This window comes from Culex pipiens, chromosome 2 (assembly GCF_016801865.2).
Source record: "Culex pipiens pallens isolate TS chromosome 2, TS_CPP_V2, whole genome shotgun sequence".
In the NCBI taxonomy this organism is placed as follows: domain Eukaryota; kingdom Metazoa; phylum Arthropoda; class Insecta; order Diptera; family Culicidae; genus Culex; species Culex pipiens.
Genome location: NC_068938.1, coordinates 59,757,850 through 59,775,521, shown reverse-complemented (window position 1 = coordinate 59,775,521; position 17,672 = coordinate 59,757,850). Strand labels below are relative to the sequence as shown.

The 17,672-nt window shown below is 42.6% G+C and overlaps 4 protein-coding genes across 4 annotated transcripts; 1 reads left to right on the top strand and 3 right to left on the bottom strand.

Annotated features, from left to right (window-relative positions):
- Positions 1 to 1,600: 1,600 nt before the first annotated feature.
- LOC120413609 (cytochrome c oxidase subunit 6C) lies at positions 1,601 to 2,333 on the bottom strand. Its single transcript, XM_039574513.2, has 3 exons — positions 2,176 to 2,333; positions 1,845 to 2,011; positions 1,601 to 1,770 (listed from the first exon to the last, which is right to left on the bottom strand). The coding sequence occupies exons 2-3, from the start codon at positions 2,009 to 2,011 to the stop codon at positions 1,701 to 1,703; spliced, it is 237 nt and encodes a 78-aa protein (XP_039430447.1). The 5' UTR covers positions 2,176 to 2,333; the 3' UTR covers positions 1,601 to 1,700.
- Positions 2,334 to 3,058: 725 nt separating this feature from the next.
- LOC120413606 (threonylcarbamoyladenosine tRNA methylthiotransferase) lies at positions 3,059 to 4,909 on the bottom strand. Its single transcript, XM_039574510.2, has 2 exons — positions 3,396 to 4,909; positions 3,059 to 3,333 (listed from the first exon to the last, which is right to left on the bottom strand). The coding sequence occupies exons 1-2, from the start codon at positions 4,836 to 4,838 to the stop codon at positions 3,109 to 3,111; spliced, it is 1,668 nt and encodes a 555-aa protein (XP_039430444.1). The 5' UTR covers positions 4,839 to 4,909; the 3' UTR covers positions 3,059 to 3,108.
- Positions 4,910 to 8,329: 3,420 nt separating this feature from the next.
- On the top strand, positions 8,330 to 10,266 carry LOC120413608 (uncharacterized). Its single transcript, XM_039574512.2, has 3 exons — positions 8,330 to 8,501; positions 9,012 to 9,588; positions 9,832 to 10,266. Exons 1-3 carry the CDS (start codon positions 8,475 to 8,477, stop codon positions 10,146 to 10,148), a joined length of 921 nt encoding a protein of 306 aa, XP_039430446.1. The 5' UTR covers positions 8,330 to 8,474; the 3' UTR covers positions 10,149 to 10,266.
- On the bottom strand, positions 10,181 to 17,650 carry LOC120413607 (bifunctional peptidase and (3S)-lysyl hydroxylase JMJD7). Its single transcript, XM_039574511.2, has 6 exons — positions 17,459 to 17,650; positions 17,228 to 17,381; positions 16,188 to 16,340; positions 15,957 to 16,126; positions 15,733 to 15,897; positions 10,181 to 10,577 (listed from the first exon to the last, which is right to left on the bottom strand). Exons 1-6 carry the CDS (start codon positions 17,520 to 17,522, stop codon positions 10,294 to 10,296), a joined length of 990 nt encoding a protein of 329 aa, XP_039430445.1. The 5' UTR covers positions 17,523 to 17,650; the 3' UTR covers positions 10,181 to 10,293.
- Positions 17,651 to 17,672: the final 22 nt, after the last annotated feature.

Here is a 17,672-nt window from a genome sequence, read left to right as displayed (position 1 = left end):
AAGGATGTTGTAGAGAGTCGGGCTCAGCACTGATCCTTGGGGCACGCCGAAGGGGATGTTGTGGACGGAAGAACGCTCGCCATTCACCGTCACCGTAAACGACCGCTTTGTCAGGAACGACTCGACGATCTTGACCAGGAACGGCTGGAGGTTCGAGCGGAAGAGCTTGTAGACCACGGCGTCCTGCCACACGGAGTCGTAGGCCTTTTCGACGTCGAGAAGGATCATGCCGGTCGACTTCCCCGCCAGGAAACCGCGCTTCACCATCTCCGAGATACGGGCGAGTTGGTGCACCGTTGAGTGCCCCGGCTTGAAGCCGAACTGCTCGTGTGGGATGAGTTGCTCCGTCTCTAGGTGACGGTTTATCCGGGCGAAACACCCGTTCCAGGAGTTTGCTTAGGCTGCTCAAAAGGCTGATCGGGCGGTAGTTACCTGGATTGGTTATGTCCTTGTTCGCCTTTGGGATGGCGATCACGTTCGCGTGTTTCCAGCCGGCCGGAAAGTAGCCCAAGGCCAGGCAAGCGTTGAAGATTTTGGTCAGGACGACCAACCCTTTTTTTGGCAGCTGCTTGAGGCACGTATTCCGGATTCCATCTTGCCCCGGAGACTTTCGGTTTTTGAGCTTGCTGATGATCGCCTTGACCTCTTTCGGCTTGACAAGGGCGGCCGGAGGCACGGGAGGAGTTGTCGCTCGGATGTGGCCAAGCGCGTTCTCCACAGCGGCCGATGTTTCGGGATCACCTGGTTGCTCGTTGTTGTGGGCAGCGGCGAATGCACTCGCGAGCGCTTCGGCTTTCGCTGAAGGGCTCGCTACGAGGTCTCCGTTGACGTTCAGCGGGGGGCTGTACTTGACCGTGTTCCGGAGGTTGCGGGTAAGCTTCCAGAACTTGTTGCTGCCGTTGTTCAGCGTCCTTAGCAAGGAGCCGAAGTTTTTGTAGCGGTGTTCGGCGCTTTTGGTGCTGATGACGTTGTTCAGGTGGGTCACCACCGCTCCGATGAGCGGGTCCCGTCTTCGGATGAACTGTCTACGCCGCACGTTCCTCAGCCGGATTAGCAGCTTCAGCTCGTCGGGAATGTCCTTCTTCTGAGGTAGGATCCTACGCGAAGGGACAGCGGCTTCCTCAGCTGCTTTGAGGATGGCGGTGAACTTGTCGATGGCGTCGTCGATTTTCTCCGAGCGATCCAGATCGTTGATCCAGCTTGCGTTAAGGTCGACCTCCCGCTCGATCGAGCGAGCAGAAAGAATTATTTTGATGACTTCCCTGTATGACATTTTAGTTCCGTAACAAATAGTATTCAGCTGACTATCTCAGAGAAATCAAATCACTTTAATTGAATCTGCAGTAAAACCTAAATTCTCAGCTCTTGCAAAGGCCCTTATGAAAACTTGTCGAAGCTTAGAACCTGCATTCAGTATAATAAGAAGAGGAAAACGGCAGAATATGTCACATACGAGCTGCGTGTGGAAGGAGATAGATTCTTTTTATTAGTACGCAGTTATTTCAAAGACCAATAAATTTTATCGGTGAGGAGGACAAGCGCTACGTACTGCTTCCCACCATTTCTCTTGGTCACATGCATGAACAAAGGCCCGTAACGGTTTTTTTGAGAACAGTTTTATTTTATTTTTTCATTATTTATTATGCACAATACATGAAGGGCCCAAAACTATCGACTCCCACCAAAAAACGGGATCTAGTTTAATCCTTCACGGACTGGAGCAGTCCGGCGGCCTTCATGCGCTCGAACGACTTGTTGGCGTCGTACGTCCTGCAAACAAAGGAACACACAAATAATGTTAATGTTGATGTTCCCGTGTCCGGAAGTTCCGACAACACACTCACTTGTAAAAGTCGGCGTAGGCCTGCTTCTTGGGGTCCACGTACAGCAGCTTGACGGCGATCACCGAGATCGTGCACAGCACGCCGGACACGATCAGGTTGCGCTTGATGGACGCGTTGTGCAGTCCGCGCAGGACCGGCTTCGGGATCTTGGCAGCGACCTCAGACATCTGTGCGGATGAAAAAAGATGGTTCCATTACGTAATTTGGAGAGGCGTTGTTTTGTTGCGGGCACAAGTGTCGGAACAGAAATAAATTTGCTCAAATTATTCGATTGTTCTTGCAGAACTCAAATCCAAGCAAAATTACAACAATGTATCGAGATAATACTCACTTTTTGGGAATTTATTTGCACAAAATTTGTCCGGAAAAAACCTTGCAAGAGTTTTCGAGCTGCAAAACAGATGTGTCAAGCGCGAGGTGCTCGGAATGATTGGAAAACGGCCAGCTGAGGGTGCAGTTATCGTTTTCACAGGGTGCTTAGATTTTTGTTTCTGTGCGGATAACCAAGACAGTTTTCGCTGAGAAAAGTTTTTCAAGCCAGGGACAAGAGAACAGGGTATTTGTCCCTATTTTGGGCCTAGATTCCCAGAAAAGTGTCTACGTGGTTTATGGATCTCGTTTGATCCCTTGATCTCGTTTTGATAAAAATACTTCATATCGCTGTATAAGCCTTAAAAACATGCACATTTTTGTCCCGATTTTGGGTAATATTAAAACCATCGATTAAATCATCACATCGTCCTACAAACATAGGAAAAAACTGAACATAAAAAAAATCGATAGAGAGATTAAATCTATTTATTTTATTTAGTTATTTTTAATGTGTATGTATATTTTTTTAACACTCAAAATCAAGAGTTTTTCTTTAAAATGTCCATGGAATTTCATGTGTTCATAGAAACCCTAGAAATTCATAAAATTAAAGTATCTTAGATTTGAAATGCTGTTTTCATCGTTTTTTTTAAACATTAAAAAAAATTGACAGTCAAGACTCGAGACATATTTGTAATTATTCAAAGCTCATATTAGTTTGCAAAGGGCCGTATTAGACAAATGGAGCTTAATACCTTTTCCAAGCTAACTCGCGAAAGGAACTTCGAAAAAAAAATCCTGAAATCTGAACAATATTTAAAAAAAATCAACATTTGAATTGTCACTTTTGTTTTGCAACGATTGCAACATAAATATTTTTTTTTATTTCAAAGAAGAAAAAATCCGTCCATCGGTTCATTTTTATTCACATCTCTCACTTTAAAAACACGTGTTATAACTTGAGATAAAACCTGTAAGCAATCGCCAGCAGACACGCTATCGCCGCCATCAGCACGAACATCGACACCGGTGACTGCTTCTGCACCACCATCACCGTGTCCCCCTGGCTGGTCAGGGTCGTTTCCCCGTTGGACAGCGTCGTACAGTTGACCCATTCCTTCTCGCCCTGGGCAATCTCGGCGATCATGCTGAACTTGGTTATCTTGGCGATGCGCACCTGAAAGATTGGTTGATAGTTAGGAAATTTGTGTTGTTTTTGAAGAATTTTGAACGACTCACCTCAACCAGCTTGCCCAGCAGTGGCTTGTCCATGGGAAGCAAGATCTGCTCGTAGAATTTGTTGTGACCGACGTAGTGCTTCTTGTCGTGGGATATCTCCGTGACGAGCACGGTTTGTCGGTCGCCGATTGTGTACTTTTTGGCGTACGGTTCGTAGCCGTAGAACAGGTCCGTCAAACGCTTGGTTCGCGTTTTCACCTGATCGGGCGGGATTCGTTGCATTTTGGCTGCCGGGGTTCCGGGTCGCGGGTAGAACTGGTTGATGAACAGGCTGGGGAATTCGTACTTGGCGCACAGGGACATGGTGTGCTCGAAGTCGGCCTCGGTTTCCGTGGGGAATCCGCAGATGATGTCCGTGGCTATGGTTATTCCGGGCACCTTTTGCTTTAGAAAGTCGCAGATGCGTTCGAAATCAGCTCGGCAGTACTCGCGCTTCATTTCACCCAGCACCGAGTCGGATCCACTCTGGACGGGGACGTGCAGGAAGCCGTAGACTTTCGGGTGCGCCAGAATCTTGGCCATTTCGTCGAGATGTTCCAGGATGTAGGGTGGATTGGTCATGCCTAGTCGGAGTCGGCAGTTGTCCGGTATAACTTCGACCAGCTTCCACAGCAGTTCCGGGAGCGAGGATCCAATGTCGCGACCGTACGTGCCGGTGTCTTCGGACGTTAGCCAGATTTCGCAGACTCCTTCCTGGAATACTTGGGTTGCCCGCTCAATGATCTCCTCGACCGGATAGCTGACCAAGTCGGCCCGGGCAAACTTGGTTTTGCAGTAAGTGCACGCGTTCAAACAACCCGAATTGATCGGGATGATTTCAATCAACGGGTTCTTACGAACCTTGGGCAGCGCCAAGTTAGGTCCAGCCACCTTCTTCCCGTTAACCTTCTTCGGCTGCAGCAACCGCACCGAGTGCCCCTTGAGGGTTTCCTCAACAACCTCGGTCACGCGATCCAGCTGCTGAACGCCAACGATGCTCAAACCGTGCATGTATTCCGACTTTGGAGCGGCCTGCGGAACACAACCCGCCAACACGACATGTTTTCCCATTTTCTCCGCCGCCAATATCTCGTTGCGGAACGTGTCCTCCGAAGGATTCTTCACGGTGCAACTGTTCAGCAGCCATAGATTCGCGTCCGTCTTATCCGTCGTAATGTTGTACCCATACGAGGCCAACTGACCGGCCATGTACTCGCTGTCCGAGCTGTTGTGCGCACAGCCCCATGTCTTCATGTAGATCCGTTGCGTCCCCGGAATTACACTCTCCAGAATCGGTTTCTCCGCCGTCTCGAGCTTCTCGTTCTGTTGCGCCTCAATCGCCTTGCTCACCCGCTTGGCCCGGATCGTCACGTTGGTCTTGTTGGCGTACCGCTCCTTCGGTGTGATGTCCTGGGACTGGATCAGGTCCTCGATGTCGTCTATTATTTCGCCACAGGCCGACATTGTGTCGAGATTCGTGCACGAAATTCACTGATTTGTTGCCGCCGGAATCCGGTGTCGCGTGTACGCAAGCAAAAAAAGACCGATATCAAAACATGTCAAAAAATGTAAACATGCAAGGTTTGGGTGGCTGACCGAGCGAAGGTAGGGTTGATTCGGGGCACGTGTGAGTCGTGATAGGGTTGATCTACATTTACAAAAAGCAGAACAAAAAATTTATATTTTTTTTCTATAACCCCGATTTAATACCACCAGAGGTTAAATAGAGCCTTTCTTACAAAATGATAAAACTCTGACAAATATATTGGAGTAATTAATTTTTCAGAAACATAATGATACCACCCAGTGAGAATTTGACCTAAAGCTTCGAATCTTTTTAGGCTAAAGCGGTATACGCACTTCGGAAGGAACCGGTCAAGAAAAAAATCAAATGGGCAGCAGCGACAGCGAAAACAAGCCAGAGAGGGTGAAGAAAAGCCCCAAGAAATCATTGCCTCTCCTTTGTTCTGCTGTGCGTAAAGCTGTTTCTTGAACCCTTTCCTTCCGATCTGCATACTAGCATTAAACTTCGAATGCCATTTTTTTAATTTCAGAGGTACATTATGTGTTGCCAGATAATTATATTTAATGAAGAAAGACATATTGGATTGACAATATTAGAAAAAAATACAGGATACTCAGTCTTTAATGTTAGTCTATGACTAACCTCAAAAAATATGTATAGAAATTGAACTTTGTCGATCTATTTATTATGAGAAGCCAGAAAAAACACTTTCACGCGCAGCGTAAAACGCGCAAGCGTAAATGTGCTGGCGTTTATGCTTCAACTTGACGACTTGTCGATCTTTCGAGCTAGAACGAGCCGGGACTTCGAATTTAATGTTCAGTATATGATTCTGTATAAAACCAAAAATTTAATAGGAAAAATAGGGTAAAAATAAGACGTAAAACACTTATATGGCTATATGTTTGGAAATAAATTTTGGAAAAGCTTCAAATTTTGGACCCAATCCTTTGAGGCTTTGAGTTCGGGGTTTAGAGCCATAATTCAATCGAAAGAGCGCATCAGAACCTACAAATTAGTATTAGGATTTCTGAGAAAAGCGTTTTTTCCAAAAGCAAACCATAAACCTTTTTTTCGTAAGAAAGGCAAAAACATGTACGTTCAGTCAACGGAGGCTTATTTGTATGGACCGTGTATTCAAGAATATTTTTTTAAAAGAATATTAATATTAAGAATATATTATAAATTAAATTTTAATTTAGTCTAAAACAAAAACAATGCTAGAGAAGAGCGGATAAGATTTTTTTTTTTTTTGCATGGCGAGAAAAACAATGCAAGACCTTTATTTGGATATTCTCTTGCTATTCCACTAGTAAAAGTAGTTCTTTTAAAACAAAAAACTGAATTTCAAGACTTTTTTATACAGAGCATTAAATTGCCTGTTCCATAACTTAAACTCAAATATCACGGCCCTGGAGGAGTCATGCATTGGTTATACTACTGAAAAATAAGCTACCTCACATTAATTGAGTTTTTTTTTGAGTTTTGGACAAAGCTACAAACAACATGTTGAAAACAATTTTTTTATTGATGTTCTTTGAATCAAGATTCGAATGTTTTTCTAAAACAAACATGGTTGCCAAATGGCCGACCGGAAATGATTTTATTCAGAGCCTTAATCATATCCAAAGGCATTCTAAGGCTTGTGAAAACCTTGTGTTGTGCTTGTGTTCATAGGACCTTTTCAATAAAAAAAACTCTAGAAATGTTTTCGATATTATTCGTAAAAGCAAACTAAACATTTCGTAAACTTTAAAACGTTTAACAAAAATATTTTTAATTCCCAAATTCCAAATTAATTTAAATAATTCCTTGACAGTTTTTGTTATACCATGGTTTCATATCGGTAAAGGGTACGGATTTTTGTAAGAGTTGGTAGCCTTTTCATATCATATCAATCATATGTTAAATCTTCTATAAACCATGATTTTATTGTTGCCTTCTGCATCAAGATTGTAATGTTTTTTTTTCTTTTTTTTATATATGGCTGACTAAGAACTTTTTATGCGGAAATTGCAAGATAGTAGACCTACTTTCTACCAAATATGATAAAGTTTGTTCTAACATTATTTCCAAGATTCATGATCGTACATCTCATGTTTCCTTTAAGGGGTTACATACATGTAAATCGGGAAAAAGTCAAAGGTTGGTATGAGCACACATTTAAACTTTTTTTTTGAATCTGTTTTCAGGGTTTTAAAATATACGTTTTCATCTGTTAACAAAACCAATTTGAGGACATTTGGTTGTATCATTGCCGAGATATAGCTATTTGAAGTTAGCAGTTCCGAAAAACGGGTGCCACGATATCTCAACTCTGCTATGACCAAATCAGCTCAAAATTTTGGTGAAGACTCGTTAAACCGGTCCCGTGTGCATGACGAAGGCCGATTTTCAAAAAGTTTATTTAAAAAAAGATAAAAATATTTTTATGTTTTTCATACAAAAAATTGTCAGTTTTTGATTTTTGTATTTTTTTAAAATCGGGCTTCGTCATGCACACGAGATATGTCTTAAAAGTCTTTTTGAGTTTAAATCGTCTCTAATTCAGATTATTCATGAGATATATTCATGAAACTTTCAGGAGTGATTGAAAATCATCTTTTCAGAGGATACAATCAATTTTCTGAATTATTAAATTTTACGATTTCTTACATGTATGTATCCCCTTAATGATTTTGAAGATGAATGAAATTATCTCAATAATCATTAGTTAAATAAAACTAAAAATTAAGTTTTTGAAAATAGCTGCCTTTTCATACTCCAAAAACCGTTGGAGCCATTTTTTCCGTTGACACCATACAAAGTGTTACACCGTACCTATGCAACTCCCATCCCAGTTCAATTTTGCAAAACGACCGTTGCAGAGCAGATTTGCAATTAGCATTCTCACACAATCTACGCAAAATGAGGTGTGTCAACCAGGGGAGGTGCAATATAACCGAAAAGACGAAAATTTCCAGGTGCATCCCACAAATTTAGCAGGTCCGAGCCCTATTCTTTCGCCGTTAACTTCTTTGGGAAGTATGCTTGCGTTTTTTGTTGGGAAAATTACTGGGTCTATTATTATTGCAAATATTTAACCAATATTTTGAAAACTGTTGGTAGGGGTAATTTTGAAATAATGATTTCGGCGTTGCTTTCCCAATGAAAAGTTGTTCAAAATACCTTAAAAATTGTTAAAACAAGTTCTCGTTAATTAATAAATTCCTGTTATATTGAAAACATCTGATCTGTGACAAATTAAGATAAGTTTCACAAAATTTAAAACAAAAATGTACAAATTCCCTCCTGTTAACGGTTAGATCCCAGCAAAATCTACCCGCGCCCGATCCCCACGCGATCGTGTCCTGACTTGAGCAGGACTTCGTTGACTGCCTGCCCGTCGGCCTCGGTAGTCTTCGGGTTTTCAGCACGCATGGCGGCGCGGATAGGTAAACCAAACGAAACCCAGCATCCTTTTGTATAAAACGGCCTCGTGCCGATTGTTTCGACATCACAGTTCGCTCAGGACTCGGCGGGACAAGATCACAACAGGTTTTCGAGATCTTTTAGTTTCAAAGTGATCGTCAGTTATGGAGTATTCGGAGGAAGTCTGCAAGGTAAGTTTATCGGATGAGTTTGGTTTGAGTATGGTGATTGTCGCGGATTCGAAGAGGACGACTCGATCGGGATCCACAGTCACGGCTGGTACTGCATTGGCTACGATCTGTAGTACGGCCATGACTGAGGGCTCCCTGTTGAAGGAAAGGACGACGATTAGAGGCGAAAAACGCTATTTTGAGATGTTGAATTTCGCTGGAGTTCTGCCGGATTGCATTGACGATTCGAAATTTGTAGTACGGCTAGAACTCCACGGACATTCCACATTTGGTGCGGCTATTGTTTGGAGATCGTGCAGTGATGGTGGACGCTTGCAGTGTTGCTAGTGCTTCTTTCGAGGTGATCGTACCCGTGGTGTTTAGTCGTAGTGCATTGGTTTTTAGAACTGTAGTACGGCTAGAACTCCACGGATATTGGCGCCTAATGCTGCGGTTTTGAAGTGATGATATTTGTTTATTAATTGTTGGTTTATTACGAGTCGGAAGTTGATCAATTTCTTCTGTTTACAGGCGCCAATGGATTCCTCGTCGAGCTCGTCAATCTCAAGTGGGCAACCGCCAAAGAAGCGTAAATACGACAGTAATGAGGTCAACGTGATGTTTAGGATGCGGTACAACAACATGGAGAACCAGTACATGTACGATCATCAGCGATCGCACGCCATACAAAAGGCCGATCAATCTCCCAACTATCCGACGACCTCCAGCTCCGGAAGTGATCAGCGGACACCTTCGCCGGACTTTGCCCCTAGTGCTAGCCAAACTTCGTCACCCCTTCCCGTACTCCCGACCAAGCCTGAACATAATTACGCCGTGTCTTCGTCGGCTTCCTCGTCAACGGACACGGCTCCCTCGAATGATGAAGGTCAACGGCGGTTGATGCCGAGTCGTGCCGCGTCCGACTCGGGCAACTCGACCATGTCCGACGAGATCAACCCGCTGTGCATGACGGACTGGTATCGGGATTTGCTGAAGCCGGAATATGCGCAGCGGTTGAGCACCCAGCTCGACATCATTACCAACCGGTCGGACTTTGTCAAAAACAAGATCCTGACGGCGAGGATCGCCGAGCTGCCAGAGTCCTTCGGTAAGTCTTGTGTGCTATAAAAACTGCATAAATTAGCAGCTTTGCAATTTTAACTAGGGATTAGTAACCTTCAACAGGTAGAACTCGCGAAGTTCTGCCAATTAATCCCTTTCCCTAGTCCTTGCCCAGGCAGTCCTTTATGGTTTTACAACCTTGCAAGTGTCGCATTTTATGACCCCTTTTCGGGAAAGTATCATCTTTCATAGCAATCAACTAATCCGTACAAATCTTCCTTAACTCCAGATTACTACCCGAACAAGTCCCGCCTGCGCAAGCAGTACGTCGACCCGGACGAGGCCGCCGAACGCGAACGGAACAACCTGGCCTCGCGCCGCTCCCGCTTCAAGAAGAAGCGCGCCCAGCTTATCCTGAACATGCACCTTGAGTACGACCGCACCGAAAACGCACACCTGTACGCGATGCAAAGCTGGATCGGCAAGATCATCTTCCAGCTCGAGACGCAGTGGCTGGAACGGGGCGCGACGGCCGAGCAGATGTGTCAGCTGCGCCGGGACTGCGGCTTCCCGCAGACCCCACCCGGAGCGTTCCGGTTGATCTAGTCTCTTAAAAACTCCTCTTTTAATGTGTGATCTAGTGTACAAATCTCAAGTCAACAGCATCTGTATTTGCATGATAATTGTAAAATATACAACGACAATTACTTAAAAAAAAAACAAAAACACCTCAAATCAAACTTCTTCAAACTTAAATGTCCTCCTCGTCGGCGCCGCCGCCGTATCCGCACAGCTTTTCCATCATTTTGTAGAAGCAGTAGCGCGCATCGTACTCCATGTCGTACCAAAAGTTGATCGCGACGCATTTGTGGCTCTGGCGCACGTGGTGGTACCAGAGGGCCGGCAGGTACAGGATGTCACCGGCGTTGACGCGTATCTCGTAAGCGGTGGCACGCGAGTACTGCGGGAAGCGGTCCAGGTCCGGAGCGAGCGGATCGACGCTGACCCACTCGATGAGCCGGGGGTGGCCGATTTCTGCGGGGAAAAGGAAAATTGGATATTTGGGATTTTTAACATTATTATTGGATGACTTGTTAAATTAAACAGAAACGATTCGTTTCTTATATTTTTTTTTCAAAATTTCTAACTTGCATCCTGTAATTACATATTGGTCGTGTAGAAATCTCTCAATTCGTCGTGATCATGCTATCTTGTCGGACGTCATTTTTTTGCAGCTCTCAATGCCTCACTTTTTGACCTTTACAGATCCCCAAAGTTTGATTTCAATTCTGAGATATTCAACAAAAAACGGAAAAAGAAGTTTCGGCCTGATCGTGCTATCTTGACACACCATGCTACTAGCAGCAAGTGCTATAACTGGCCAAAGGGATTTTAGTCAGAACGCGTTCGACATTCGTACCTGCTCGACTATTGTAAACATTTTTAAGTATAACTCGGGACTCCGACAACCAAATTCAGCCAAACGACACTTATTCTTCAACTTCGTGTAAAACAAGAGATAATGCACCTTTTTATTGAACGGCACATTTGAAAGATAATTTCGGCACTCTCTTTCCTCTCAATGCCCTAATAATCTTTTAAGTATTGTTATCAAATTCCTTTGATTATAGTTAATTTTTGTGCATGTTTGAAAACTCTCGAATGAGAAACATAATACTGATTCTTAGAAAGATAATGCTTCAGAAATGTGTTGTCTGTGCTCAAACTCAACCCACTTCAACGAATCATCTCTGTGGTAAACTTTGCGCAGTAGGCCTGGCCGCGTTCACATTTGTGATGTTTCAATGCATTCTAATGCAATGGCGCGGTACAAATGCATACCTTTTTTAATGCTAAATAAAATTGATTAATTAATTAATCAATTTAAAATTAAACAAATGTAAACATTGAGTGTAAGCGGGATACACACAATGTTTACATTTGTTTATAGGACCTGATAAAAAAGTCAAGATATGAAAGATATGAAAAACACACTGAAAATTGTTGTAAGTGCGACAACTGGCAAAAGGGATTTCAGGTCAGAACGCGTTTGACACACGTATATGCCCGATCACCGTAAACATTTTTATTTATAACTAGGGACTTTAGCAACCAAATTCTTTCAAACTTCGGGACAATGTACAGAATGATCAACCAAACAGAACGTGTTCGTTAAACCAAACACTGCGTGCTCTATAGTTATGGTTTATTCAAAAGCGACGTGCGACAAGATAGCACGACAACATCGATGTGTAGACGCCTAGGTAAAAAACGTTGTTTTTGCCACTTAGGTTGACTAGTGAATCGTGGAACGGTTCGGATGCAGGCGGATATTCCGACGACGTAATTCCGGGCTGGTACGAAATTCCAACGAAAAATCTATTCTATCGATACAAAGACCACCAAAACAGTGTTATACCCAGAGTTCCCCCCCCCCCCTTTTAGAGTTTCCAGAGTTCCCCCCCTCCCCTTCGTGGACAATTGTCCATACAACATTTTTTTTTTGTATGGAACGTGGACAATCACTTAAACCAGGGGTGCTCAAAGTTTTTGAATGGCGGGCCAAATTTGAAGCTCACATGAGCTTGCGGGCTAAAAGAGAAAACAAATATTTCTTAAAATTTCTATCTATAAAACTGAAAAAAACGCTATCAACTGAATTTTTATTTTGAAATTTCAGGTATTTTAAGAACATTTTCGTCATTTAAATATTACTCTTCTCATTGAAAAGTGCCAGCGACAAAATTGGGCGAAAAGTTCATCGCCCGGAGATCGCGAGTTGGCGCGAGCGAATGAACACCGCGAAAAAAGATTCGGGGGTGCATTGGGGTTAAATGATTATTTCGTTATTCGGTTTAATTAGAAAATAATTATTTTTTCGTACATATCGCTACTTTGATGCGATGTAATTAATTTTTACAGTAAATTAGGCATTGTTATATCAAATTTGACCTTTCAATCGCACTAGAATGGCCAAATTTTAAAACAACAATGTTTGCCAATTTGACCTTTTTACCCCCAATTCCCCTTGTAGAAAAAAAGAAAAGTTCATCCGCGAACTGTCAGCAGCACGCTGTTTTGTTTGCTAGATCAACATTTGGAAATGTCGAACGTTAAAGGAAATCGCTCAATAAATGGAAATTAACCGATTTTAAATGTTTTGGCCGCAAATGAAAGGTAAGGGTGGCTAATTTTTGATTCCGATCTGTAAAACTTGTTCTGGCGAGGGTTCTGGGCACTGCGGCAATCGATTTTAACGGCGGGTTGCTTCCGGTTGCATTTAATTTGCGGAGAAGGTTTTTCAATCCACCAGGGGCTTATTCGGGGGCAACAGTCCTGTCCTATTTTTTGCATTTAAATGAAAAAAGTGATCAGAGATGGTTTTTAATCTGTTTTTTACCGTTGAACATAACAATTGACTTAGGGCTTTAGGACCCTATTGTCCGCCATTACGGGGTTTGTTTTCCGGTACCCCCTGAGATCATGCGTGATCAATGGAGGTCTATATGCAGCAATTCCCCACGAAAACAGCATGGAAAAAACAAAAGTGCTCGGATCGGGCTCAAAATTTTTCTGAGGGTTTCCTGGCCGAAATAATTCGACCCGTATTTTTTTGTTTGGCCATTGGGGTGACCTGCGCCGGTGGTCTGAAAAATGGAAATTTTCGTCGATTTTCGCAAAAACCATTTTTTTCGAAAAATCATAACTCCTCGCCATTTTAACCGATTTCAATTTTCTTATACGCAAATGAAAGGTGATAAGTTGGTGATAAGAAAAATAGTAAGAAGTTTCAAAAATCTAGCCTAACATATGAAAAGGGCGCATGAAACTTTAAAATGCCGTTTTGACGGTGTCTGAACCAAAGAGCTTATGTCTGGAAATATTTTTAGCGGATTTCCCGGACATTTTTACGTAACAAACCAAAAAATGGGAGGAGTTCATTAAGGGACCATCCACAAACTACGTGGACACTTTTTTTGGAAAACCCAAACCCCCCCTCCCCCTCGTGAACAATTGACCATACAAAAAAAAAACTTTTTTGTATGGAGCATGGACAATCGCCATATCTCCCTCCCCTAAATTGTCCACGTGGTATATGGATGGTCCCTAACAGGATTCCGAGATATGATTTTTTGAAAATAAAATCCGTGTTTTTTTACGCTCCGCGCGCAAAAACCGGAGAATGCCGAAATTGGCAAAAAATCAACTTTTTCACTAAAACTGCGATAACTTTAAAATTTCAGCGATGACCTGTTTGGGGATCAAAATTGGTAACTTTTGGTACCCAGACATGTCATCGTTGAAATTTTAAAGTTATCGCAGTTTTAGTGAAAAAAGATGATTTTTTGCCAAATTTGTCATTCTCCGGTTTTTGCGCGCGGCGCGTAAAAAAACACGGATTTTATTTTCAAAAAATCATATCTTGGAATCCTGTTAATGAACTCCTCCCATTTTTCAGTATGTTATGTAAAAATGTCCGGGGAATCCGATAAAAATATTTTCAGACATAGGCTCTTTGGTCCAGACACCGTCAAAACGGCATTTTAAAGTTTCATACGCCATTTTCATATGTTAGGCTAGATTTTTGAAACTTTTTACTATTTTTCTTTGAAAGGCTAACTTATCACCTTTCATTTGCGTATAAGACAATTGAAATCGGTTAAAATGTCGAGGAGTTATGATTTTTCGAAAAAAGTAGTTAGTCTATGTTTGTTTTTCATGCTAAACACTGCAAATATTAAACTTACCAGAAGTTCCGGATTACCGAAACTGTTGCCCCCAATAAGCCCCTGATGGATTGAAAAACCTTCTCCGCAAATCAAATGCAACCGGAAGCAACCCGCCGTTAAAATCGATTGCCGCAGTGCCCAGAACCCTCGCCAGAGCAAGTTTTACAGATCGGAATAAAAAATTAGCCACCCTAAACTTTCATTTGCGGCCAAAACATTTGAAATCGGTTAATTTCCATTTTTTGAGCGATTTCCTTCAACGTTCGATATTTCCAAATGTTGATCTAGCAAACAAAACAGCGCGCTGCTGACAGTCCGCGGATGAACTTTTCTTTTGTTCTACAATGGGAATTGGGGGTAAAATGGTCAAATTGGCAAACATTGTTGTTTTAAAATTTGGCCATTCTAGTGCGTTTGAATAGTCAAATTTGATGTAACAATGCCTAATTTACTGTAAAAATTAATTACATCGCATCAAAGTAGCGATATTTACGAAAAAATAATTATTTTCTAATTAAATCGAATAACGAAATAATCATTTAACCCCAATGCACCCCCGAATCTTTTTTCGCGGTGTTCATTCGCTCGCGCCAACTCGCGATCTCCGGGCGATGAACTTTTCGCCCAATTTTGTCGCTGGCACTTTTCAATGAGAAGAGTAATATTAGGAAACAAAAAAAAAAAAAAAAAACAATTACAAAGCCTAATCAATTGATTAAATTTTATTAATATCAGAAACTCAAAAAAAATACCGACATAAATATAATTAACCTGCTTTTTATTGCAACAATCGTGATTTTACAAATATAATAAAAAATTTAAGGTTGCATTTAAAACGATTATTTTTATATATTTTAGAAGGGGTGACAGAAACTTTGTAAAAGTGTGTAGTTTATTTTTTGAATATTGAGCATTTTCAATAATAAATAGTTGCTCAAGGAAAAAAATTTCCTCCAATTTTAATAAAATTTTAATAAATTGCATTCTGCCTTAATCAGATGTTAGGTTGTCAGATCCGTAAACCACATGTTATGAGTTCAAATCACGAGGTGGAAGGTTCTAAGTGCAAAATGAGTTTTACAGGTTCCTGCTTTAAACAAATTCAAGTGTTCTGTAATTCACTCCCTAAAATATTTGACATAATTTAAAATTTTAATCATTTGAACGTGTTACGATAAAAAAGTTTTTTTACACAATATTTGTTTCATATAATCGGGTTCAAAATATCATAATGGTTCTTCCATACTTTGATCCCGATTATACAATTAGTTTTATATTAACAAAATCTTAAAATGTTCACAAAAAGGCATAAAAATTAAGGTTAATTTTTGGAAATTATAAAATCACTTAAAGATGCGCCAAAGGTCCATTTTACACGATCATTCAAAATGGCTCGCCCCTGGCTTAAATAAACTTTTTTTTTGTAATAATAAATAAAGTAAAGACAAGATTTTACTTACCATCCAAAATTGGTTCAATAACCATTTTGCCATCGTCCTCCTGCATGTAAATGCCCATCGGGTACCGTTTCCGGGGCACATTGTGCACGTCCACGGGCGGTATCAAAACGAAATCTTTATACCCCGAAATGACGCAGTAAATGTTCTCGTACGGATCCTTGTGCACTGAAATGTTTAGAGTTAATTTTTCGGCTATATGGGGGAACATTTCGCCCAGAACTCACTCGAAGTCACCGCCCGATCATCGCCCATCCAAAAGTTGATCGCGTCCGGTTCCTTGTTGAAGGCCTCGGCGGCAAAGCTAAGCCTCTCCGTCAGGACATCCTGCCACAGCTCCTGGAAGTCCTCGGTCAGGTTGGAGTTCTGCCGCTGGATGTAGAGGATGCTCTCGGGACTGAGAAGGAATCATAGAATTATTTGTTGCGATTTTTTGTTCACCCCAAATTGCAACTCACTCTTTCCGGTCCAACGATTCGAGGAACTCGCCCATCGTCATCTGGGTCTCCAGTGGCAGCACAAAGTAGTCTTGGCCATCGTGCCGGGCCAACCCGTCGGCGTATCCGTTCGGGGTGATGGCCACCGTCACTTCCTTGTCCGCCAGCGTGTCTCTGCGGAACTAACATGAATAAGAGCAAAGTTCGGCTGGTTGGTGGTTTATTCTATTTGCACACACATCAAAGGATCAAAGGCAATCAAGGTGAGTCACAGACAATCAGAGACATAATTACATGCAGAATGCGAAAGCTGGGCAGAATAACCCTAAGGCTTAAAATAGCAAAGCGCAGTCTTAAAATAGATCGTTCTCGGTGATCATCTTTCGATGGCAGATGTGGAAGGTGTGGCGCTTGATGGATGGTAGCACGTGCACGATTCAGTGGCATTAATTACCAGTTTATGAGAGAAAAAAAAACGACGTGATTGAACGATCAGAGCAGTCCTGTGGGTTAAACTATTAATTAGGGGAAAGTCTCATTTGTTTGGCTGGTTGACCATCCGTACATCATGTTACAATTCGTTGAATTAACTACAGTTAAGTACTATTTTCAAGTTTATTTCAAGTAACAAATTTTAACTGTTTTCCAAGTTTTAGCTGCTCACCCTCAGGCACGGCGCTGATCAATTTGCTCGCAGAAAACATCTTGAATCGCACGCTAAATACCAAAACAGATCTTCTGCCAGATGCAGCAGCACTATTACCGTTTGCAGAGGAACTAGTAAGCCGTCACTCAAAGGGTAGATTAATTCGCGGCAGAGACGACGACGACGGAGCGCGCGGGCAGTGGAAAGTTATAAATTAAATGGTACCGGTCTGTTGAAAATTTTGATACGTCCTGCGGCGACGCCGGTGCGAGGTGAGATCCATTTCCTGGCGCACATTTGGACACCGTTCAAAACCCCTCAGACAATCCAAAGGCAAAGGCAGTGTGCATGTGCGCAACAACATGCGGAACCCAGCTGCAGGCGTTTGATTCGAAAGCATTTTCTGTGAACTCACCGAAAGTACTTGGAGTTCCACTTTTCCACCGCGGGCCAATCGTTGGTGGCCTCCCGGATGACCAGCGGCACGTTCTTGGCCACATTGTCCCGGACGAACTCGAGGGCCGTTGGCACGCCGAATGTTTCGGGAATGCTTGGTCCCAGAAATAGATCTGCAATACAGGGAACATTATGTAAGGCTAGGGATCGATCGAGGACTATTTCGGGACTGGTCTCCAGGACTTCTTACCTTTGGCTTCGGAGCTGAGCACGTCGAAGGCCTGGCTGAGCAGTGATGGTTGCTGGTTGTTCATTGCTGGTAGCTAATTATGAAGGGGCGGACTTTGGGAGAGGCAGCACTTTGCTGAGCGAACGAGCTGTAGCAGCACTTGTACCCTGCTTGCTTGCTGGCAAGATGCTAAACATTGACTGGTGCTGGTTGTTTGTTCTATGAGCGTGAGCTT